General features: G+C 40.9%; 1 protein-coding gene across 1 annotated transcript in view; it reads left to right on the forward strand.

The window, feature by feature from the left end:
- The window catches only part of NR2C1 (nuclear receptor subfamily 2 group C member 1), a 43,483-nt gene extending 19,058 nt beyond the window's left edge, over window positions 1–24,425 (forward strand). The window contains exons 3-15 of the mRNA XM_068276797.1: window positions 4,430–4,540; window positions 6,166–6,393; window positions 10,237–10,321; window positions 10,895–11,074; window positions 13,609–13,756; window positions 14,340–14,427; window positions 14,855–15,039; window positions 15,178–15,331; window positions 16,430–16,551; window positions 17,787–17,926; window positions 19,086–19,223; window positions 21,097–21,202; window positions 22,897–24,425. Coding sequence (XP_068132898.1) covers window positions 4,430–4,540; window positions 6,166–6,393; window positions 10,237–10,321; window positions 10,895–11,074; window positions 13,609–13,756; window positions 14,340–14,427; window positions 14,855–15,039; window positions 15,178–15,331; window positions 16,430–16,551; window positions 17,787–17,926; window positions 19,086–19,223; window positions 21,097–21,202; window positions 22,897–23,071 — 1,860 coding nt within the window. The 3' untranslated portion in view covers window positions 23,072–24,425. The remainder of the gene's footprint in view (window positions 1–4,429; window positions 4,541–6,165; window positions 6,394–10,236; window positions 10,322–10,894; window positions 11,075–13,608; window positions 13,757–14,339; window positions 14,428–14,854; window positions 15,040–15,177; window positions 15,332–16,429; window positions 16,552–17,786; window positions 17,927–19,085; window positions 19,224–21,096; window positions 21,203–22,896) is intronic.
- The last annotated feature ends 1,713 nt before the right edge of the window (window positions 24,426–26,138 follow it).

Below are 26,138 nucleotides of genomic sequence, written 5' to 3' on the forward strand. Positions count from 1 at the left end.
CCATTGCAATTAATGTACCTCTTAGATTGTAGGCTGAGAAGAGTATATCCCTTAACCACCCCTTGCCTCGCAGATAGAGGCACATAGATATTACTAGTGGGGAAGTTTCAGATCTTTTATTGTCTTTAGAGTTGTTGTGCGGAGAAATATACGTTAGGCAGCAGTGCCACCTGCTGGAGGCTGTTTGCAGAGACCAAAGTAAAGCGCTATAGCAGCTTCTGCATGACCCGGTAATAGAACATATTTATAATATCGCAACACCTTTTATATTAATGACATTGCCCGCACACTCCATTACTGTTATCTGAGTAACTAATATATTCTGTGCAGCCGAGCGCGACCACAGAAGGCAATTGTGTATATATCAAAATGATAATATCAATGTCGACATACGACCAGGAAAGAACCCAACCTTCCTTGCCACGACCGGCCGCACAGATCCACACTAAAACGTGATAGCATATACACATATATATATAATGTCAATACTTAGTATTGGAGTCAAGGCTAGCATATATTCTCCCTAGGAGATATAAAAGGGAACCTAGCCATAGGGGGGCATATATAGTCATGTGTCCACCTCAGCACTACAGAACAGACACTCTCCATGAAAGGGCTTAGGTATTAAACTTAGAGGGATAGAAGGATCTTACAGGGCTAAGGTATATTTGACTTGTCTTAAGTTAATCTGGTCCTCTGACATTGTAGGAGTGTATATTGCATGTATTGCCCAGGCGGCCGTTACTAGATAATGGCGCGAGAGCGTTCCCTAGCAAATTGGCAGTCAATTTAAATTACCCGCCCTTCCAAGTATGGTACAGAATAGCAGGTTCTATTGCATCATATTATACTCATACCCCCCTAAAGCCCATGTGAGCCCCCAAAGGAGCACTTTTAAAGCAATGGAGAAAAACAGATATCAACACACAAGCTGTAAGCATTAGAATTTTGCATATCATATATTCTACATTTTAGCGAGTTTATATACGAGGCGGCTAACAGGATCATCAGAGGGTTTATATGGGTCCAGTATGACAGGAGTCCCCGTCTCCTTTTCCGTAGGCATAACCGCGCACATCTGCAGCGGTCAGTTGAGACAAATGCACGGCCATATCATCAAAACCAGAACCGATAAACAGCCGCAACAAAGCGGAGAGTAACAGTTAAACAGTTCCAACCATATTGGGAAAAAAACGTTTAAAATAAAGTATTTGCTGCAACAAGCAATGGCCCTTTAGGAAGGGAGTTCATCAGGCTCCATATGTCACATATAATATAGTGCAGGCGACAACATAAGCTGTGCATGTCGGGGGCCATGAACATTTGTAGTATAGGAAGTCATTGCATAGGGCCGGCTTACTAGCAAAGTATAATGCATTTACTTACGTTTCGAGGGGGTAAAGAAACAGCCTTTAGCTTTTAGCTTGGGGGCAAGGGCAGAGTATCAACCCAGGTCATTGCGTTCTCAGGGGTGTCAAAAAACTTGGATTCGTCATTCCATTGCACCCTGAGTTTCGCCGGGAAGAGCATTGCGTATGTTATATTGCGTTCTCGCAGCTTGGCTTTGACTTTGATAAATGATCGGCGTTGCTTTTGCGTTTCCGCAGTGAAATCTGGAAAAAGCATCAGCCGTTGGCTTTCATAAAAAAGATCCCCTGCCTTTCTCGCAGCCACAAGGATGTTGTCACGATCCTTAAAGTTTAAGATTTTAAAAATCAAGGCACGAGGCGGTGCACCCGGAGGGTTCTTCTTGTTAGTAACTCTGTGGGCCCTTTCTATAACAAAGAATGGGGAAAAGGTTTCCTCCGGTAAGAGCCTCCTCAAGAGCTTCTCCACGAACTCAGGCACGTCCTTCCCTTCGCAGCCCTCTGGAAGACCCAGTAGGCGCAAGTTATTTCGCCTGTTCCTATTTTCTGAGTCCTCCGACCTATCTTCCAGGCTTTTGATCCTCCGTTTCATTGCAAGGATGTCAGCGCCATGTGCTCTCACAGTGTCCTCGGTATCCGAGGTGCGTCTCTCCACCTCCGACACCCTCTCTCGGATGGTAGCCATGTCCTGTCTCAGCAAGCCCATACTTGCGTCCACATGGTCAATTTTCGAGGTGAGTGTGGTTTGGCAGTTCTTAATAGCCTCCATTATGGTATGCACATATGGCGGGAGTTGTTCCTGTCCTTCCTCCGCCATATTGGGATCCGTCGCTTTCTCGTTTCTTGGCTTCAGTTTAGAAGTAGATGGACCTGCCTCCGACTGCTCGGTATGTTTGTTTTTGTCTCCTTTGTCTTTGTTAGTGTTTTTTGTGCGCTGAGACATAGCTGGGTTTTCATAGGGGTGATAGCGCGTAGATATCTGTGTGTTCCGAGTAGGGCCTGCTATGTCTTCCCGGTCAGCAGGAGCGGGACCAACCTCAGCAGATTCCGCCTGATGGGGAGCGCATCCGTCCTCCAGTTTGCGAGATAAGTAATGTCCAGCACCTTAGGAGACGTTCTGGTATATAATTGTCCACGTTCAACCACTCGTTAAGGGCTAAAGAGTAATCCAGGCAGCGGAGCTCCACACAGCACGTCCGCTCAGGTCGCCATGTTGACCACGCCCCCCAGTTATTATACCTTTGACATGGGAGACCACGGTTTGAATCCTGGCTAGGGTCAGTACCTATGCAGTGAGAAGTCCTTGGGCAAGACTTCCTAACACTGCAGGGTGGCCCCTTGAGAGTGTCGTTAGTGGCTGCTGCTCTTGAGCGCTTTGAGTCCGGCAGGAGAAAAGCGCTATAGAAATGTTAAGCTTATTACTATTTATTATTATTTTAAGGATCAGCTCCAGGTTGAAAAAGAAATGGTATTTCAGACATATTTTCTCCAAGCTGATCTCAATACATTAATATAATACTATTCAGCTTTTAACTTCTGCATTTAAGTAGTCAGTTGCTTGGTCTTTTCTGAATAAAGCCCGGCTCACACTGGGTGGAACAAAAACTGTTGCGTGTAAAAACTGATCCATGATAGTTTTTGATAAGTGAACCTCCATTCCATTAGTGTGCCATCAATGCGGCACATCTGTCGCTACAGATTTCTTACAGCCTCTCCAAACTTGCGGTCCCTTTGGTGAACATGCTGAATGGATCTGTTCTAACGGAGCAATGTGAAAGGATCTTATTTATTAACATAGGATCCGTTCACCTCCACTAAACGAACTGTTTTTATTACCAGTGTGAACCAGGCCTAAGATAGTGACACATTTATCCTTATTAGCTGTCAGTCCAGCGATGAGTACAAAAGGGTAGCATGTGTTAGACAGTGTCCATGGATGGTCTAAAGGGGCAGTTAGCCTTTTTGGCTGATTCCCCTTCTGTCTGTTTTAAAGTGGGATTATACTCCCAAAACTAAAATTTCAGTAACTACTATTACCGGTAGTTACATAAAAGCACATTTGAAAGCATTCCCAAGTATTTCCTGTATGTAAAAACCTTTGTTTTTACTGCAGGGAGCAGTAGAAGTTTGCTTATCTCTTGTCATTGGCAAAGGCAAGAATCTCCCTGTGGATGTGTCTTTTATCTGCACCCCTCCCTTTGCTGAACAGCCACGTCGCCCAGGCAACAGCTGAATCACTTCAGCAGAGGGAGTGGGGCAAGGTGAAGAAACAGATCTATTCTTGCCTTTGCTAATGACAAAAGTTAAGCAAACTTTTACTGCTCTCTGCAGTGAAAATAAACAGTTTTGCATAGAAGAAATACTTGGGAATGCTTTTTAAATATTCTTTTATGTAACTAAGAGTAGGTACTGAAATTTTTGTTTTGGTAGTATAATTCCACTTTAATTACAAGGATAAATAACTTTAATAAGCTAGCTTAGATTCACATAGCATGTTCCCTGACAAAATCCTGCTGGAATTGGAAGATGAGAAGCTTATAGGCTCTAGATCCCCTACTGAAGCACTTTGATCAAATGTATATGGTACTCCGCTTGCAGAGTTGGTTAATAGCACAAGCTGCTGTAGTTTTATTGTTTCTACTTCAGCAAGGATAAGTACATGAAATACGCCACTGATCACATGTATGTGTTCTAAATATTTTTCTTTGTTGATTCGGTTATAAAAGGAATTGCATTTAAATACCTTTTTTTATTTCTTTTGCTGAGCAAGGCTTTTGTTATTGCTAGTGTAATTGCAAATACTTAGACATTAATCAAATGAAATGTAAAAAATAGTGTCCTCTGTAAAGCACAGCGCTACACTTTTTACAATTCTTTTAACAGCAAGGTAACTGTATAAGTCTGAAATATTAACTTATTGTGTCATACACAAAGCATATTGTTGTAGTGAGCGCTGACGCTGGTTTCCCACGCTATTGCCACCGCAAATTTTACAGAGAATATTCTCATTTAAAAGGCATCTTTTCAGGTTATATATTAAGATTATGTGATTGTGCTTTCAGCTTTCTCGCACACAGACAGAGGTGACACATACAGCCCTGATGGATGGAAGTACCCAAAGAATCCAGCTTATTCCATCAGATTCAAGTGTTACCATACCTCAGCGAATACAGGTGTGTCTACATATATTCTTGGCTTTGGGAGACACAGACCTTTCTGTAGGGTTAAAGGAAACATATGGAAGAATCGATTGCTGGCCTGATTTGAAAAATGCTAGTTGCTTGAGTGCTCACTGATAATCAGCCTCCAACACTTCCTGAATCACAGACTCGGAACATGTATAATAAGTCTTCTAACTGCAATAGCTAGATCATTATACTATCTCCCCTAATACATTATAAAGTCAAACAAAATGTGTTTCACAAGAAAAAAATAGATCCTTAAAACATAACCTTTGAGTGTCCATAAGACATATAGAATAAAAGCTCTGATCCCAGACTCAAATTGCGATAAAAACTGACGTGCTTTTCGTGATTTGCATAGGCCGTCCTATCGGGGGCTTTCTAGCATGTAAAACTCTTGCTATGATCATTTAAAAAAGCAACAGTTAAACATGGTTGAAATATGCAATAAACATAATGTCTCAGCTCCTTCACAGGACCAACATGGCCAGAAGTGCTGCTAAGGTGATTAAATAGACCCAACAAATGTCTGAGTCTGAATCAATGCAAAGATGGCCTAAAACTACTATTGCATATATTTCCGTCTCTTTTTTTGGGGTAAAATTAATGGCAAAGCACAATTATTAATGCATCTTTTAAAGAATGTGTATTTATGAAACACACTCTCCTCTGAATTGCCCTGTCTCTTTATTACTCCATATAACTTCACCGACATCCCCTTCCCTCTGTACCTGATCCTGCTCACTGAAGCTAATATATGGAGTTTAATTGCTTATTGCACTGCTGCTCCCTACAGTTGCATTTTGATCCTGCATTGTAGTTGGTATAAAGGTATGAGACCTTTGGGGTAGCATATTTTTTAGTGCATTTATCCATATCATATCATTGGGCAGCACGGGGGCGTACTGGTTAGCGCTCTCGCCTTGCAACGCTGAGTCCCCGGTTCTAATCCCAACCAGGTTAACATCTGCAAGGAGTTTGTATGTTCTCCCCATGTGTGCGTGTTTCGTCCGGGCACTCCGGTTTCCTCCCACATTCCAAAAACATACAGATAAGCTAATTGGCTTCCCCCTAAAAATTGGCACTAGACTACAATACATGCACTACACAATACATACATAGACATAGGACTCTGGTAGGTATTCGATTGTGAGCCCCTCAGAGGGACAGTTAAGTGACAAGACAATATACTCTGTACAGCGCTGCGGAAGGTGTTGGCGCTATATAAATACTAAAAAATAATAAATATAATAATAGAAAGAATGAAACAGATGAAATGATTAAATGTATTAATGTACACTGAGAACTGTAGGCAGGTGTTGGCCCTAAGTACATAGCAGATTATTCTTCTGCAGTCTATGTAGGGAAAGTAAACGCAGAAGCTTAGAGAGACCATAGTATCTCTTTATTGTGGCAGAGAAGGAAAATTCCATTTGTTCTAAGTCTCCTTTCCATGTCATTCTACTACTAATTTCTGAATCTGAGAGAGCCTAAGCGCTTTGAGTCCAATGGGAGAAATGCTCTATAGAAATGTTTTTGTTAAATGTATTTGTCATGAGTGTTCTTGACTCTTGACTTTGATTCAAATGAAAGTTGTATTTGATGTTCTGTACCAGTTTGTTACAGATCAACAGAGTGGTCAGAAGATCCAGATTGTCACAACAGTTGACCAGAGTGGCAGTAAAAGGTTCATCTTGACTAATAATGAGAGCTCTTCACCAAGTAAAGTTATCCTTGCAAGGCAAGAGTCCAACCAAGGCAAAGTCTTTCTAACGACTCCAGATGCAGCTGGTGTCAACCAGCTCTTCTTCTCAAGCCCAGAGGTTTCTACGCAGCACATTCAGGTGAGTGGGGAAGATTGCATTCAGTGCGATTTTGTTTTGACAAGAGGAATATTGGAAATACAGATTGCCTTTTTTTTTTTTTTTTTTTTTTGTCAGTTGCTTTAGCAAATTCAGTTGATGATCGGCACTGTCTGATTGTAGGGCAGTTTTTAACCATTTTTGTGCCCTAGGCAGGACATGCCATTGTCACCCTCTGTGTAAAAACATGAAAAAATTGCAGAGTACACTACCCCAACACTAAATGGCGCCCCAGACACTTCCCTGGCTGGTCTGTGCCCAGAAACAGGCCTGGTCCTTGTAAAAATAAACAAACCAACACAGCGGTACAGGACATAAAGTCCTGGCAGCACAGGGGAACAATTCTCCCACCCACACCTAAACCAAGGAATGATAGTGCTTATAATCAATGACTATCACGAGTAAACAACACTAGTTACCATCATATATACTACTTCCCCACAACATGGAAACTCCTTTTGGGCATTATAGCCTCTGAGCTGCAGGACTGTATGGACCAGTACATGAGCATAGCTCAGAAGAACATTGGGAAATGCTTGATGATATGGACCGTTACATAGTTATTTGGGTTGAAAAAAAATACATACTTCCATCGAGTTCAACCAGAAAATAAAGTACAACACCAGCCTACTCCCTCACATATCCTTGTTGTAACCATTTAGATGGGTGGTGCAAAGCAAAGGTATCAGCAGTTTTATTAGCTGGTATGTCACAAATAAGAGACCATAACCTACACTGAGTGTCTAGGAAATGTCTACCTCTTGCATTTATTTCCATGCTTCTTTAGGTTTCATTTTTCAGTTGGCAAGTCATAATTTGTACAAAGGGGTATTAATGAAATTAGTCTCAGCACCAAAACAGAAACTATACCTACTGAAAGTAAATGCAGAATAATTATATATTAAAGCAGTGTCTGTTTAAAGGTAAATACTTTAACATAATTCAATATTTTTCCATTTCTTATGAGATGTATAATTTGCTTAAAGCGGAATATAACCCTGCATTTCAACTTTGCTCTAAAACATTATTTACAGCATATTATATGCAAAAAGCATTTTTTTTTACTAGACCAGCATTGGAAGGGTTAAACACAGGGGTTTAAAGTTCCGTGGAGAGATATGCAGAAGTTCAGATTGTTACATTCTATTTAGTTAAATGTATCTATTGAGAAATGTTACACACTCTTTGGCTGTCCTCCAGCTCCTTCTCAGTCAGAGAGAGTGAGTCACATTCAACACTTAGATACATTTATGTAAACAAAATGTATCTATGTCAGCTTCGGATGGGTCTGCAGAAATCTCCAGGAACTTTAAAGCTCTGTGTAACCCTTCCAATGCTGGTCTAGTAAAAAAAATGCTGGTTGCATATAATATACTGTAAATAATGTTTTAGAGCAAAGTTGAAATGCAGGGTTATATTCCGCTTTAAAGTGATGATAATTTCATAGACAGTGTTTGAGAATTCACTGTGGAGGGTAAGGTGGTTGACATTAGCAAATGCTACCAGTGGCTGGATAGGGCTTAAAGAGAATCTGTACTGTCCGATTTGTACAATAAAAAACATACGAATCGAGTCACTGTGATCTCCTGGATCCCTCTTTGCCGTTTCCGCAGCTCCCCGGTGCGATTCTGGCTTTTAAGGCAGTGTTTTAGGCAGTGTTTACAAACAAAAAACATGGCCGCTAACCAGGAAGTGAATATATATATAATGTTACAGTATACTACAAGTTTTTATTACATAGTGAATTATCTGCACTCCACTCTGGGATTCTCACAGTTTCTCAGCATGTGACAGGCAGCTCCCTCCCCCCCTCAGCTTCACAAACTGCATCACAGAGGAGCTTAAACTGAGAGCAGTAAACAAAGCACACAGAGCCTGCAGGGGGCATGCTTAACTTGTATGCATTACAACAGAGGCAGCCCATTCCTCCCTGGGTCGACAAAGCTTGACAAAGAAAAGAAGATTAGATATATTACAGAGACATTGCAGCTAGAAAAGGCTGCAGTAATTCAGACCACATAACAACAGGTATAGGAACTTATAGGATAGAAGAAATAAGGCTGAACATTTTGTTACAGAATCTCTTTAAAGGGAGTCTGGAGCGAGTTTTTTTTTTAAACAAACAGATACTCAGCTAAGGAGAGGGAAGGCTGTGGGTCCTATAGAGACATCCCGGTCTCCCTACAGTGCGTGCATTCCAGCGCTGGATCACCCATTAGCTCACTTCTGCTGCTGTGGGAGACTTCGCCAATCTTCGGGAGCCCGAGTGCTCCCTAAGACAGGCTTCTCGTTACTGCACGTGCACGAGAATGCGTGCTCGTGCATGTACAGTACTGAGCAGCCCGTCTTTGGGCTCCAAAAGATTGCCAAAGCCTCCCACAGTGGTGGAAGTGATCATTTTCCGACCCACCAGTTTGAGACTTCTAACAGATGATCCAGCGCTGGAAATCGAGCATTGTAGGAGGAACGGGAAGGCTCTATAGGACACAGAGCCTTTCTACTCCTTAGGTAAGTATCTCTTTTTTTTTTTTCCCACTCGCTTTAGACTCACTTTAATTCAAAGACAGCATTGATCATAGCAGAAGAGCAGGAAAAGCAAGGATCTACTACACTAGACATGACCAAGCTGCAGGCAGTGGAGAGAGGCCACAGAGACAGTCCCAGGCCAGCACATAATGGCAGGAAGTAAAATGTAGGCAGGGATAGCATACATTGAATGGCACAGCCATAAGTGTACAGTGTATGAGCCAAGCTCAGATGATAGATTCTATAGAAGACTGTTGAGAATAACAGGACTAAGATTTTGTGGCTCTTTCAGAACCAGACGAAGAGACTGATATTTGCCTGTCAACCGGACATCATGCCTTTATTTTGAAGAAAACCTGATCTTTGTTGTTTCCCAGTACTAAGCAAAGTTTTATTTTGCAGTGAGAGCCTGTCATCCAGGCTCCTTCACTTCACCCCCTTTCATTGACTCCCATGTGATGGTAGGCTGAGTGACAGCGCAGCCACACTGCTCTTTTTTTCCTGATTGGAATGCCAGATGGCAGAGTGGCTCGTCAGTATTCAGATATAAAGAGCTTACAGAATGCCATAGCTTTCGTCAAAATAAATACATTAAGGGCCATGTTTAAAAAAATTACATGACTAGAGAAGTGTGGGAAGGAGACGTGAGCCTGATAAATGTTAGGTTGAAAATGTATAACACACAGACACAGATATACGTTTGAAAGCAGGACATGCTTTAACCACTTCACAACTGAGGGGTTTTACCCCTGAAACACCAGAGCGATTTTTACCTTTCAGCGCTGCTTCCATTCCTTTATTTCTGTAATATGATTGGTTATTGGGGACTGGGGTCCCCATAACCAATCATTGGACTGCAGAGCCGGGGTGTGTGTGCGCGGGGCGCGCGATCGTGCTGCACGCTTGTTTATTTTACATTGTTATGAATGAAGACTGCTTCTGTTTGAAGCAGTCTTCATTCTATTCGCAATCGGCGAGTCTAATTGGATTTAGGAACGCTTGTTCCTAACGTCCAATTAGTCACCTGCTGTGCGGGCTGGCTGGAGTGTGCACGCGAGTACCCCGCCCACTCCCAGCCAGTAAACAAACAAGTGCGCCTTTCTCCATCCCTGGGGGTGAAGCGGTGCGCAGAGGGACGGAGAAATTTAGCACTGGGGGGGGGGGGGGTAAAGTGGTTAAAGATATTTGTATTTGGTCTTTTAACGACGGTTTGTATACTTTAATTTTTCAGGGCATTGGGTTGTTAAGGTATTTTTATATATTTGCCTAATCATTTGTTTGTCTTGTGCTTCATTACAGATATTATCAGATTCTCAATGCATAGACCAGAATTTAAATAAGCCAATTATGGACCTTTGTGTGGTATGTGGCGATAAAGCTTCAGGTATGTGTGTTCCACCTGCATATATGACTATTGGTAGTGACATTTAGTTTAGCTGTAAATATAATTACATTTCTAAATCTTACTGCTCACTAAATAGCTTCCCCTCTATTTGGGCATTCTGCATTTTATTCACAAGGCTTGTGGCCAAAATCCTTCTTAGATGACTCTTTTACATGTTGGGAAGCTGTAAATGAAACTTGTGATGAAATAGGGCTGTGGGAGGGATTGAGTGGTTCCCCAGGTAAACATAACAACACAAAGTAGGTAACTGAGAAGTTGCTCGGCACTCTGTTTTTCAGGGTTGTGACAGGGATTCACAATCCCAACACAGCAAACATGATCCAGTCCTCACCCGCTTACACTTGTGGCTTGGTTGTCAGAGAGACGTGCTCATGGTGTCCAGCATTGTGAAAGAACATGTGAAAATCACACAAAGTTCACATCAATCCTGGTGTTGTCACATGTGTGCAGGTGGGAAGAGGTGGAGATGCCAGGGGGAAGCAGGAGGTGCCAGTGTCACTTTAAACACATTGTTATTACTGTGACCTTGTCCTAATCAGATTTTTTTTAAAGGGCGGCATTATGGAGCAGTCACATGTGAGGGCTGCAAAGGTTTCTTTAAAAGAAGCATTAGGAAAAACCTGGTATACACATGCAGAGGATCAAAAGATTGTGTTATAAACAAGCATTACCGTAACAGATGTCAGTACTGCCGGTTACAAAGATGTATTGCACTCGGGATGAAGCAAGACTGTGAGTATATTTGCGTTGCTTAAATATTTAGTGAGATCTTTATGCCATCACTGTTCTGGCCATTGCCCTTACTAGCTATTTGCTGTTCGATGTAATTCAAAGCTATAGGCTTAAATGGTAACTTAAGTGAAAATAAAACAGCAGTTTAACTTACCTGGGGCTTCATCCAGCCCCCTGCAGGCCTTCTGTGCCCTCCTATCCTAATCACTCCGCAAACCATCCAGTTAGCCGGAGCATTCCTCTGAAAGCTGGCCAGTTACGGGCTCCTGTGCATGCGCCCGCCTCCTGATCTCAATCCCGATACTGGGAGTGTTCTGCACAAATGCAGTAGCAATTTTTCCGTACTGCGCAAGTGCAGAATTCTCCTGTGGATGGGAGCCAAATCAGGAACCCTGGGGTCGTGCATACAGCTGACAGAAAGTGCTGCAGCTGACCGGAGGATTGCGGAATGTGGCGAGGTCACATAAGGACTGCAGAAGGCTGGAAGAAGGCCCAGGTAAGTTAAAATGCTCTTTTTATTTTCAGTTTAGGTTTCCTTTAAGTGCCACGTTTGCCTGCTCTCTAACCCCTCCATATGCAAGCCTACCCCAATTTAGAAAAACGATTTCTTTATTAGAGCATAGAGTAACCGCACAACTTTCCTGAGCTTAAAGCCCTTCGTCAAGTGTTATAAAACAGTGAGTGATATTATTACACTATCTAATAAAACCATGGTATCTGCATCCACCTGCGTCCATGTGTGCCAACGCTGTACTGCGCAAGGCCGCGGGTTTGCATTGGGGGAGTGTGTGTGCGCGCATGCGTGAGTGCGTGCGTGCGTGGGGGACGTGTGTTGGCTGCGAGTCACTTTACAACCTAGCGCCGTTATTAAACAGACCTAATGGCTAGTTAATTTATTAAGAACCAACATATTCCGCGGCACTGTACAGAGTAAGAAACAACCTCGGGATACATAAAATCACACCCTCTGACATATGCAGGCATAGGCTTCAGAATTTTCAAGATAAAGATAAATTCATCCTAGCAATAAAGAGTCCATCCAACTTCTGCATTTAGAAAAAAGGCTTCAAGCAGAATTCATTAATCAGCTGGGTTTCAGGCTGCTTATATTTTCCATCCATGAAAAAACTGTTTGGTGGAGTAACATTTTCATTAATCTTAATTCTCTTTGGCATGCACTAGTTCAAGTTATTGACTTCATAGTTGCATTAAAAAATGCTGTACTTTATATCCAGATTGCTCAAGAAGTTTGTCCAACATAGCCCAAACTACATGACGACATTTCATTAGATAGACTATTTTTTTTTTTTAAATCACTTATAAACTGACATTTTAGATGTGGTCTTGTGTGGGATCAGCTATCTGGTGTCCCTCAATAATGGCACCAGTAAGGCAGATGCATTACTTCCTGAGGCCCATGAGAAGCAGGCGGACCCACTCACTGTTGCTAGGATACAGTCAGAATGCATCTGTTTCTGAGTGGGCTAGATTTGTGAAAGAAAAGGAAGGAACCTGGCACCGCCCCTGATGAGAACAGATCTGGGAAGAACAAATGAGAGAAGTATTTTGAGGATAGCTAAGATAGGAACTTTCCCATGTCTAATGCTGGGAGTACACAATACTTTTTTTGTAAGAATTGTTCCGATGATAAAATTCTGACATGTCCGATGTTCCGCTCGATTCGTTTCCACTCGATTTCTTATAGAAGTCAATGGAAAGAGGATAAGAAAAATGAGTGGAAGATAAGAGAATCGAGCAGAAAATCGAATGGCTAATAGATTGTGCGCCGAATAAAACGCAAAAAACATATCGTGTAATCCCAGCATAAAGTGTCAGAACTGCTGCACCATTATTTGGAGAGGGTGGCTTGCTCACCCCAAATAACACATGATTTCTAATTAAATAGATACCATCCTTATTTGGAAATGATTCGGTTTGGCCAGGGAATTTTGTTGTGTGCTTGTTGATTAGTGTTCAGTTAACAGCAGTTAGGGTGCGTTTCCACTAGTGCGGTGCGTAAACATTGCGGATTCCCCACAGACGAATTTGCATGCAGAAGCGAAATCGCATGCGGTTGTATGCGAATTTTACCGCAAATTCGCATACGATTTCGCATGGATGATGCTGTGTGCGAATTTAACCATGTCAGTGCCTGTGTGCTTTTTCATTGATTTCATGCGAAATCGTATGCGAATTTGCATGAAAATTTGCATACAAAACCGCCATGCGAATTCCCTATTAAATACATTGTATGCGGTATGTGCGGTGTCCGAATTCGGATGGCTCTACTGTGCAGATTTTTCCTGCACAAGAAAACGCTCTGTTTTCCTGACAAGTGGACACAGGCTAATTTACTTTTATTGGTTATGCGAATTTGCATGCGGGGAATGCATGCGAATTCGCATTAGTGGAAACGCACCCTTAATGATGGTTTGCCCAGTAATATGATGCTGCAGTATACAGTTTTTGTTTGTTTGTTTTAAATGTGTTTACATCTAATTGCATCATATTCTCTGTTTTCTTTTTTGCTGTAGCTGTACAGTGTGAGAGAAAGCCAATTGAGGTCTCCAGAGAAAAGCCTTCCAATTGTGCTGCATCCACAGAAAAGATTTACATAAGAAAAGACTTGCGTAGTCCACTTGCTGCAACAACCACTTTTGTAACAGATAATAAAACCGTAAGGTGTGCTTATTATACATTTATTTAGTTGAAATTGCAATGCGTTATACTATAAACTGGCTTCAGAAATCTCTGAAAAACATTAGTAAATTCATCTGCACTCAACATTGATCCATTTAGATAGAGTTTATAACATGTGTAAGTGCAAGGTACTGCAACAGTTTTACTGTAATTTGCGACTCTGTGCTATGCAAATAGAACTTATATGAGCCACATAAATATGAAGAGACCTGAGATACCACTTATCTCTTTGTAATAAGAATTCTTACCTATGGGGAATGAAGAGTCGCATAAAATAAATCACTGCTCCTCTCCTTGCAACAGCAAATGTTTGCATTTGAGAATCTAGCTTGATATATGTAACGGATTTGTATCTGAGTAATTTTCAGCTGGCTTTGATTTTTTTTTTATCTCTGGATTATGCTGATTTTTTTATTATTGCATTTCATAGAAAAAGAGGGGCACAACTGCATTAGTAGGGGGTTTCCGACTGAATAGGACATCCTAGTATGTGAATTATGCCATTTATAAAATATGGGGAAAGAAGTTCTGTTGTGACGATGTCTTTTTTCAATTCTGTTTACAGATCCACAAATTTATTAGACTCAGGAATGGTAGTAAATATACAGCCTTCTGCTATTAAAAGTGAGCCTTTACTAATTGCACATGAAAAGGTAAGCTTACTTTCTGTAGTTACGAGAGTTCAGGCAATCCTGCCGTTTACAAAAAAAAAAAAAATCCCTAACACATGACCTACTTTATTTACTCCCAGATAAATTAATCAGTGCATAAGCTGACTCTGATTGTTTCTCCAAATTGCAAATTGGCATGACCTGCTGAAAAGCTAAATTACTCCCCCCCCCCCCTTCCCTCCCCATTACACACATGGCCTTCATTTTGAAGATCATATGGCCAGGTACCCCCAAAGTTAAAGGACCTTGGAGCTGCCTGGGTTCTGACCAGCATTGTCCAGTCTCAAGGCATTGACATACCTAATTTTAAGTACTGTTTTTATGATCAAAGATATCTTGTTTATTTAGACTGTAGTTGTGTGTTATGAGTATTATCTCTTGCTTTCTTTTATTTGTATTTTCTTATTAGGTGGATGCATGTCAGGATGATCTAAGCACTTTGGCCAATGTAGTCACATCTCTCGCAAATTTTAATAAATCAAAAGACTTTTCTCAGTCAAACACAGAATTGTCTATTATTGAAACCTTAAGTAACGGAGATGCTTCACTAACAGAGCTTCAACCGGATGACCAAACCACCAGTGAAGTCTCCAGGTATCTTGTTTTGGTAGTTTGCTAATAAAAGATTTTCACATCTGATTTAGCCAATTTCTCTGATTTAGTGAATTAATTTGGGAGCTCATCCTCTTCTTTTTTTTTTTTTTTTTTTTTTTTTTTTTCCTGTTAATCTAGAGCATTTGATACTCTGGCAAAAGCTTTCAATCCCTCAGAAAGTTCTGGCCAGAGTTCCTCAGAAACCATTGAGGCTGCTGCAAGCATCTTTGGTGATGTTACGGTTGTGGAAATTGAAGGACCTCTTCTCACAGATTCCCATATAGCCTTTAAGGTAGTAATTTCTGATGTTTATATTATAGCTATATTAATGTATTATTTTAGAATTGTCTCCAACCCATTAATCTACAGTATGTTGAAATTCTGTATACAAGAGAAAATGCACATGGAGTCAACTCTCCAAGATCTATTATAGATAATGGTAAGCAGAAGCACTGAATTAAGTTTCATATCTGTTAGGGTGTCCAGTAGCCCTGAATGTGATTATGGATTTGTGGGGTCTTGAATCCATTTTGTTATTCTGTTATCCACACTGTAATTGCGGAAAGGACACCAAGACAAATTTTGCAACACTTTTGACTTCAGTTTCAGATACTGTCCACGTCTGCTGGCTGCACCCATCCTCCCCCTGCTGCTCTGTCATGTCACCCAACAGCCAACCATACTGGTTGGAGCTTCATCTCCTTGGCCTGTTTTAGAACCTCCCTTACCATTTAGTGACAAGGAAAAGCTGTCACCCATTACCACTGACTACTGCTCTCCCCTCCACCCCACACTCCTGTCTCATCCTGCTTATCTCCACAGGCTGCCCCCTGACTCGTTCTATCCCACCCACTTCCTCCACAGATTGCCACCCACACACCTGTACCATTAACTTGACTAGCACAGATTGGTGTTCCTCAACCATCCCACCAACCCCAAATGACTGCTCACCTAGCAGCTGATTTATGGTGGATTTCTCTAAATTTGTGTGATGCACATGCTCAGTAGTGGATTGGGCTTTTGATGATCTTGACAAGATAAAAAGTAAAGTCGGCATAATATTTGGTTGCTGAAATCAGGTGCCGTGAGGGTACAAGTGGGTCAGCAGGGGAAGAAGAGATATGAATGAGTGGGCACTGCCATGTGAAATATATGGTAATGTGATCTGACTTGTTTGCGAAAAAGATTAATAAAGCTCTCCCTCTGTGTGCTAGGCTGGTTGACTTTTTAGGGGGAAGACTTTCCCTGCATATATTATTGTTTATCAAATATTGTCTTCAGGTATGGTGTTTGTAGTACAGTAGTTGTGTTAAAATGCATTTCTAAAAATTAGATCTCTTTTTACATTCATTAATTTTATGGAGATGAATAATTTTTTTTCTTTCTGTAGCTTACAATGCCTTCTCCTATGCCCGAATACCTGAATGTACATTATATTTGTGAATCTGCCTCAAGACTGTTGTTTCTGTCCATGCATTGGGCTCGCTCCATTCCTGCCTTTCAAGCTCTTGGGTGAGTATAGCGGGTAATCACTAGACATTCACGTAATGATAATTTGTGTATTTCTCAAGGGCATTGAAAGCAGTATCGGGCAATAGAAATTTTAAATAATTTTGGTGACACATTTAAAAAGGGAGTTGCTTCCATGTAACACCAGTGGCTGATATGGCTGGAACCAGCTCGTCACCAGAAAAGAAAGCGAGAAACAGCAGTAAAAACCTCAAGCATTCTGACTTGTCACACTTTTTTTTCTTTCCTTCTTACCATTTCTGATGGACACCACATCCATTTTAAAATGAATCACCCAAATTAACCCAAAGAGGTTAATTGTCTATCTATTCTTTGCTGTTTTCAAAACGAAGTAGAATAAACATGTTATTATTTACCATATCCTGTGTTCATATTGCATAAAATTGATGTTAAAATACTTATGTTCATTTGCCCTCCTTGTTATGGGTGCATTTGTGTTGTGATTCATTTTTCAAAACCTACTACATGCTGTAGTTTAATTGCATAAAGTACCAATTTATTAGCTCTAGTTTATGTGTTACTTCTTTATAAGTAAAGCATAAAAAATATAAAAAAAAACTTTGCATACAGGCAGTAAAATATGAATTGATGTTTTTCTTAAGTACCTTAAAGTATACAGGAACTGAGAAAAACTACGTAAGGTAAGCGCAGAGGTATGTTCATCCTGGATCCACATACTTCTCGGCATTGTCCATCCCCCCCCCCCCCCAGTCCCCATAATCATTCCTTACAAAATCTGACGGTTGGCTAAAGTCAAATTTTCAGAGAGGAAGAGGCAGGCTGGCTGCAGTGTTGCCTCCTATCACCCTCCCAGTATCTGCTCTTTCAGCCCCATTCACTACTCTTAATGGACAACTGAAGTTCGACGGATATGGAGGCTGCCATACTGCGCTGTAGCTGGGGAGGTAAATATTGAAGGCGCTTGGCTTCCTGAGGTTTAGGACGATACGGGAAGCATCATTAGGATCCAGAGGCTTCCCCCTCTCGAGGCGAGTATCCACCAGAGGTTTTTTTTTATTACAGTCTTTTTAAGTAGGCTGAGTACTATATGTACCCTATGTTGATCATATGTCACATGTCAGTTCAGGTACACTTTAAGCTAGTACAATGTGTACTTTATATGTTGTTGACTGCTAATACTTTTAAATGTAACCTATTCAGTGTTTATAGGAATAGTAACCACTTCTAATATAATTGTAACATTTGTGTCTCATCAGGCAAGAGGTTAGTACTACTTTAGTGAAAGCTTGCTGGAACGAATTGTTTTCGCTTGGTCTTGCTCAGTGTTCTCAAGTTATGAATGTGGCAACTATACTAACGGCATTTGTTAATCATCTGCAAAGCAGCATGCAGCATGGTAAGACCCGTTTTGTTTTTCAATAGTGAGATTTTCTATGATAAATGTTTATATTTGTTTGCTGCAAGCTTGTGTGGCAATGTGCATGAAATTACAACAATGCTGTAAAATTGGTTCTCCTTGTTAACTTTTCTGGATCCGCAGGCTCTGGCACCTTAAAGCGAATCCGAGCCAAAGCTTTGGTTTATAACAAGTCCTTACCATGAAGCGAGGAAAGCCTTAAGGTCCTATTGAGGCTTCCCTTGGTGGTTCGCAGTCCCCCTGTTGATGAGCCCCAATGTGGAGGGGGGGCCTGAGGCTTCCCTCTCTTTATGCATCTGATTTTGTACCCGAGCTTCGTCGTTTTTTTTCTAATTTTCCCTGTGTGATCACTGTGATTGGATCACCACAGGGAGCTCTGCTGTTACAAGACAGCTGAATTCCATGGTGGGAGCACACAGAAATGGAAAATTGAAATCTATGTCCTAGCAGGCATAAGAGGCTCCAGATGGGGTGTAGATTTCAGCTTTGCCCTTATACTTATGACTACCTCTAGTATAAAAAGACAGAGCCCCATGCTAGGCTCTGTCTTAATTCTGCAGAATCAAGGGGAAGTCTCAAGATTAATTACTTACCTGATCCAACGTAATTGGGACACATGTTGCGCTCTGCCCCTTTTCTTTGGGAATGCATTTGCAGGCATGTTTCCAAATTCTGCCGAAGCTCTTCGGAAACCTCCCCCTGTGTTGCCAAACCTGCCCTGGCTGCAATTCCAAGGGGGGTGGGGCGATCACCTGCTTGAATAAATTATGGCGGATCAGGTAAGTATTTAACCCTGAGCCCTTTTTAAGGCTGCGTACACATTAACAGCGCTTGTCACCCCTTGAAGATCAGGACCTGATCTCCTTGGGCGACATCGCTGGTCTGGACCGCACACTTGCATGTCAGCAGTGTTGTCAGCTGATGACATGTTGTGTTGTTATGCGGGGTCGGAGGGATGAAAAGTGAAGTGGTATTGCTGGGTGGATCAGCATCACTGGAGTTGAGTAGATCCACCCCGCCCTTCTTGTTTTCATTAGCCTATTCTCTGTATTACACGTCAGAGATATATATACTATGTATACTGTTGTGAAATGGAATATTTGGTAAACAATCTGATTTATATTTTATTTCATGATAGATAAGCTTTCTGCGGACAAATTAAAATTGGTGACAGACCACATATTCAAACTCCAGGAATTCTGTAATAGCATGGTCAAGCTCAATCTGGATGGGTATGAATATGCCTATTTGAAAGCAGTTGTCCTTTTTAGCCCAGGTAAACATTTTTTTGGGTGATTTATTTGGTGTGATCATGATCTTATTATCCTGACTGCAATGATCTTGGGAAATCTTATGTCTGATTGGTTAGTTTATTTTAACAAATGTAATAGTTTGCATTTTATTACTTAACAGGAATGCATTCATAAAAAGGTGCTGAATGTTTTAAAAAGCATAGTTACATTTATTTTTTTCCAAAACAAAGGAATAAAATGGAAATGTGTAAAAAATAAATATCTGTATCTTGAATTGAAGTGCCATGTAAATAAAGTTGACTAGCAGGTTGGTGCCCATTGGGCACGGTGAGATTCTGTTTGAACAAATCGCCAATTAGACTTTAACCCATTCAGGTTCCGTGGTTTTCACGTGAGAAATGTTCACCTCCCATTCATTAGCCTATTACTTTATCACTACTTATCACAATGCACTGATCTATATCTTGTTTTTTCTGCCACCAATTAGGCTTTCTTTGGGGGGTACATTTTGCTAAGAGCCACTTTACTGTAAATGCATTTTAACAGGAAGAATAAGAAAAAAATGGAAAAATTCATTATTTCTCAGTTTTCAGCCATTATAGTTTTAAAATAATACATGCCTCCATAATTAAAACTCACGTATTGTATTTGCCCACATGTCCCGGTTGTTACACCGTTAAAATTATGTCCCTATCACAATGTATGGCGACAATATTTTATTTGGAAATAAAGGTGCATTTTTTCCATTTTGCATCTATCACTATTTACAAGTTTAAAATAAAAAAAAATAGAAATATTTCATCTTTACATTGATTAACCACTTAACGACCGCCTAACGCCGATAGGCGTCGGCGGGTCGTTAGTGGTATAGCATGGAAACAGCCGCTCGATCGAGCGGCCTTTCCATGCTAGTTCACGGAGACTGCCTCCGTGAACAGTGTGCGAGCCGCCGATCGCGGCTCGCACGCATAATGTAAACAGGCGGGGAAGGAATCCCCGCTGTTTACATCACACGGCGCTGCTGAGCAGCAGCGCCGTGACGTAGATCGGCGATCGCCGGCATCTGATAGGCAGAAGCCTATCCTATCAGGCGCAGGACGGATATCCGCCCTGCGCCGCTCAGAGGTAAAGGGAGAGGGAGGGAAAGCAGGGGAGCCCGGAAAACGCTGCGGAGGGGGACTTTGAGGAGCCCCCCCGCAAATCAGTAGTAGCCGGCGGCGATCAGACCCCCCCTGCAGGACATCCCCCTAGTGGGGAAAAAAGGGGGGAAGTCTGATCGCCCTGCCACATTCCTGATCGGTGCTGCGGGCTGTAGAGCCCACGCAGCACCGGTCAGTGCAAAATCCCCTGGTCCTTAAGTGGTTAAAAAGTTTAGACCCTTAGGTAAATATTTACATGTTGGTTTTTTTTTTTTTATAGTAAACATTTTATTTGGGTAGTTTTGGGAGGGTGGGAGGTAAACAATAGATTTATAATGTAAATGTGTGTTAATTTTTTTTTATTTTCTTTTTTCAGGTGTAGTATTACTTTTTGGCCACAAGAACATGAGTTTGTTTACATGATGTCACTCTAAGCGTAGCACGCGCTTAGAGTGACGCATCGCGAAGGAGACAGCCAGAAAAAGCACAGCTTCCGAGAGAAGCTGTCGCTTTTTCAGCGGGGGAGAGGAATCCGTGATCGGGCACCATAGCCCGATACATTGATTCCTTGGCTACCGAATCCGCGGCCGGGAGTGCGCGTGCACGTTAGCGTGCATGGTTCCTGGACGTAGAAACTACGTCCAGGAACCAAAATAGGTTAATGGAGCAACTCATCATTTTTTTTTTTTTTTTTTTTTACAGATTAGTACTTTAGTTCTGCTTTAATTTGCAGTATTTACTTTGTCTTAACTTGCAGATCATCCTGGATTGGATAATGTGTCCCACATTGAAAAGCTTCAAGAGAAGGCCTACATGGAATTCCAGGACTATGTAACCAGGGCTTACCCAGATGATACATATAGGTGATTTTGTAATTTCTCAGAGTTGTTTGAAATGTTCATACTATCTGCTACTGCATTCCATCCAGCAGCAGTACTGACACCTGCTCGAGGAGTACAGGGTAATTTGGATGCACAAGAAATGGGTGCTGCCATAGGACCTGTGCTAAAGTTTGGAATTAGCTGCTATAGCCTGAGAAGATAGCAATGGGGAAGTTCAGCTACATTGTAGCAGAATGCTGTTAGCAATGGCACAAAGCCTCATAGACACTATTTGAGTTCTGTAGTAAAACTCTCTAGTGGATAAAATAGCAACTATTTAATCCTTTCTATAGCGTGGGGATAGCAGCTAAAGGTGCTTTCTAACGGTATAATTTTCAGTGAAGAATTGCCTAAGCGATCAGATTGGCAGAAAAAAACCTTAATTGATATGCCAAATTGACTGCGAACCATTCTAAATGTGATAATTTTACAACAATTTAGTTGATCGTAAGAGCTGTTTTTATATTTGGTTGTGATGGATAGGAAGGACAGATTGATTTGTTGATGGTGAAATAATCAGTGTATTTATTACATTGTATTTACAATCATATTTATCTAAGGGGGAGGTTAATGTTAAGGTTCATACACACGTCGGATTTTTCCAAATGACCGGTCGTTTGGATGTTAAACCGGGCATGTGTACAAACAGTCGTTCAGCTGATAAGACTGGATTTGACTGATCCGCCGAGCGGATCCGTCAAAACCAGCGTTATCAGCTGAACGGCCGTTTGTACACACGCCCGATGTGACGTCCAAACGACCGGTCATTTGGAAAAATCTGACGTGTGTACACACCTTTAGGAGAAGGAAGGGGGAAGTTAGTGTTAGTAGTAGGAAGAGGGAGGTTAGTGTTAGGAGTTCCGGGAGGTTTGTGTTAGGTGTAGGAAGGTTGGTATTAGGTGTAGGAAGGCAGAGGTTAGTGTTATGTGCAGGAAGGGGGGGGAGGTTAGTGTTAGGAGTAGGGAGAGAAGTTAGTGTTAGCTGTAGGAAGGGGGAGGTTGGTGTTAGGTGTAGGAAGGCGGAGGTTAGTGTTATGTGCAGGAAGGGGGGGAGGTTAGTGTTAGGAGTAGGGAGAGAAGTTAGTGTTAGCTGTAGGAAGAGGGGAGGTTAGTGTTAGGAGTAGGAAGGGGGAGGTTGGTGTTAGGTGTAGGAAGGCAGAGGTTAGTGTTATGTGCAGGAAGGGGGAAGGTTAGTGTTAGGGAAAGGTTAGTGTTAGGTGTAGATGCAGGGAAGGTTAGTGTGACCTAGGAAATAGTAGAATATTGGTAATGCTACCAATCCCTCTCCCCTCCCTATGGCAGAGTACTGATCACAGTGCCAGTAGTGAATGATCATCAATGAGATTCCGATCGTCATTTGCAGTTCTTCACTACTTCCAGTGGACTGTTCAGTATTTAGCCGATTGGAGCACCCGGCTATAAGAGCCTGGGGAAAACGCTGTGTAAGGTAAAAAATAAATATATATATATATATATATATATATATATATATATATATATATATATATATATATATATATATATATATATCTTTGTGTTCACCCTAAACTGAGGTGTGTCTAGTTGCAATTCTCACCTGGTCTTTTTGGATGGTAACCTTAAATGTTTTGCTTTAAACAAATGCACTACCTTTCATTCTACACATGTTTACTGAAAGTTCTTTATCTCCAATTCCAGGCTGTCACGATTGCTGCTGAGGTTGCCAGCTCTTAGGTTAATGAGTGCTACAGTCATGGAGGAGCTGTTCTTCGCAGGTCTTATTGGAAACGTTCAGATTGACAGTATAATTCCATATATTTTGCGTATGGAAACCACTGACTACAACAGCCAGATTATTGGTCTCTCAGCATAGCACATATTGGAGGTCAACACAGCAAAACAATGAACAGTTTGATTTCAAGTCCTGTGTAGAACACTTGGGAATGAACAAGAAAATGGAACAGAACTATTTTAATTCTTCGGTATATGACTGTGTCAATAGTGCCTTTTGGCATGGTGTATATATTCATAATTCTATAGAGACTTGTCTATATTGTCATGGACGGCCTAGAGCTGTGCATTTAGATATATTCAAAGCAGTGCTTTTATGTTCTCGTCAGAATAGTATTACTTCATGGTACATTGCAATTGGTCGAGATAAATGGTCATGTTTTTCTTTCTGTCTGATGCTGTGTGCCTTGGCTGCATTCTCACAGAGCTTCAGCAAAGAGCAGGCTAATCGATTTTATAGCTGCATTATGATTTTTCTCCACACAGCTTTTAAATTCAATACTGTGCTTGTTCTCAAAGAATCACAGCACTAACTTATATTTACCTTCATTTCAGGGGAATTTTCCCTCATTCCTGCATGGAATAAAAACAACAACTTTTTTTCAAATCATGTTGTGATATTACTTGTAAAAAATGTTTAAAGTATGTAACATATTTATAGATTTATCATTTACTAACATTGATAAAACCAATGACTGTAACAACACAGTATGATATTTTTTTCAAACCATAAGATAAAAATCTTGTAAATATGTTATCCTCCCTAAAGGGTGTAAACACAAACTAATCTTCAGTACTGAGAAGAAACTGGAGATGACAGCTGTCTTTACTAATACAACGATGTATGTGTCCATTGGATAGCTGCTAGCACTTACTGCTTTTAGATATATTTTGTGATTGTTTGCTATATTGTTTCATTTTCCATTTCACCTTTTGCTGTTTATCAAGTACAGCATGAGGTAAAATTAAAAAATTAGTTATGGTCACTTCAGACATCCTAAAATCCAATCACATTCAAAGGGATTCATAGATCATTGCATTTGGAGTGAATACAAGTGTATTTCACTTAACAAGTTTAGTAAATCTTGCCTTAAGTATTATTATTCTTATTTTATGTGTCAGACTATATCTGGGCTCATCACAGTGTAGATTTTCTCCACGGGGATACCCAGTCCTTGATGACTCCTGTGCTCCCCACTGTTATACTGAGTTGGCTGTTACAGAATTTATATTATTGGGGTTTTTTTTGTGTTTGTTTTTTCCAATCCACATACAGTGTATTCAGGTATACAAAGTTTCAATGACTTGGCATGCTATTAAAATGAAGGACAATATCAGACAACTGTCATAACTTGATAAATTTGTGTTACTGGAAAATTGCTGTAGAGGATGTTGGATATATATATATATATATATATATATATATATATATATATATATATATATATATATATATATATATATATATTTATTTAATCAAAGAGTTAAAATGCGCTTTAGTTTAATATAGTGCAGCCTGGCTCAGCAGCTGATGGGACATGCAGATTCCAAAATACACATTCATACAGTTTGCAAAGAGCCCTAGTTGAACCCTTAAAGGACAACTTTGAGGGGGAAAAACACATTTCTGGATACCACAAAACACTTGCTAATGTGAGTAAAGGGACTTTAGTGCTTTGAGTCACAGCAATTATGGTTACAAAAATCAGTTTAATCAAAAAGTTGATTTTCCTTACTAGTGGCATCAACAGTATAACTGTTTCTTCATGACGACTCTTTGCCAGGTGCTTCATTATCATTTCACCTTGGCTTATACCAACTCTCTGCCAGACCAGCACAATTGCAGCTAAAGCTGTACTGTCTTTGCATGACTGATGGGGATTCACTGTTATTTTCCAAAAGATCAGTTGCTATATTATCTCAAGGCAGTGTGCAAATCAGCATAAAAGATCGCTTAGAGGCAGCTGAATTACAGTATGGAGCTTCTATTCTGCTTTTCCTCCATGGGAATTGTTGCACACAACAGCTCTCTTCCTTGATGCCAACAATGCCCTGGCTTCAGTTGCACATGGGTGTTATTAAGCAGAGCAGCAGATGATCCGTATTAAGTCCCATTATTGCACATTTTCAGCTTCAGAATGGTCGGCTGCTGCTTTGTTCACTACACAAAAGTGTCCTATCTAATTAACCAAACCAGTGGGGAGAGATCTAATCTGCATGAAGATTGGTTTTGTGCTGCAGTTTTGAAAGAGGTCAGTGAATCTTATTTGAGCTGTGTGCTAAGAAGTCATTTCTGTAAACATTGTTTTGTAAAAACAAAAAACTTTGGGATGCATTTTCCAGGCCTTAGTAATAAATCTATGGGAAATCTAGGTCTATCATGCATATTGAATTATTATGGGGATTGAACAGTTGACAAGAGTAGTAATGGGACTGATAGGGGAATCAGGGGGAATAATGGTGAAAGAGTAAGGGTCTCCGTAGTTCACCATTTATTTTTAACTTTTCTCACAGGTTAAACAATTGAGGGCTTGATTTATTTTTGAGTACCGGTATGCATGTAAACCTATTTCTCCATTTCCAAAGCCTTTCAATTGATGCATTGGTTAGTGCAGATTTAGTAACCAGGTGGGAGGGGCTGTTTTTAAGGGGGCAGGGTATAAGATGACTTTAGCAGTCCACTGTTTCAGTACCCTGTGTTCAGGGCCCCCAGGGTCACTGCGAGCTTTGTGAACATGCATGCAGAATCAGCATAAACCAGAGCTTACGCTTTGCATTCATATCATTATTTTAAATTAAATATATAGTCTAATGGAGATCTGAAGTGATATATTTGCTAATGCTGATTGCTGTATTCTGCACCTGTGAAGAGGGATTTTTCTCTTATACTGAGTGCTCTTGTCTTACATACTGTGGAAGTGGTGAGCTGACACCTTGTTAAGTCTTGCAGAGGAGATTGGTCCTTATTTCAAAACTCTGACAAGCTTGTACAGCTCAGTAGGGGTAGAAATTTAGCAGTCTTCTATTACAGTGACCGCTTCAGTCTGAAATCAAGGAAACAACATAACATTATTCCCAAATGTAAGATGCTCCAGTGTGCTTGCTACTAACTTACCAAGTAGCTGGTCCTAGCTACAAGATAATATGGA

Source organism: Hyperolius riggenbachi, chromosome 3, assembly GCF_040937935.1.
Source record: "Hyperolius riggenbachi isolate aHypRig1 chromosome 3, aHypRig1.pri, whole genome shotgun sequence".
Classification (NCBI taxonomy): Eukaryota; Metazoa; Chordata; class Amphibia; order Anura; family Hyperoliidae; genus Hyperolius; species Hyperolius riggenbachi.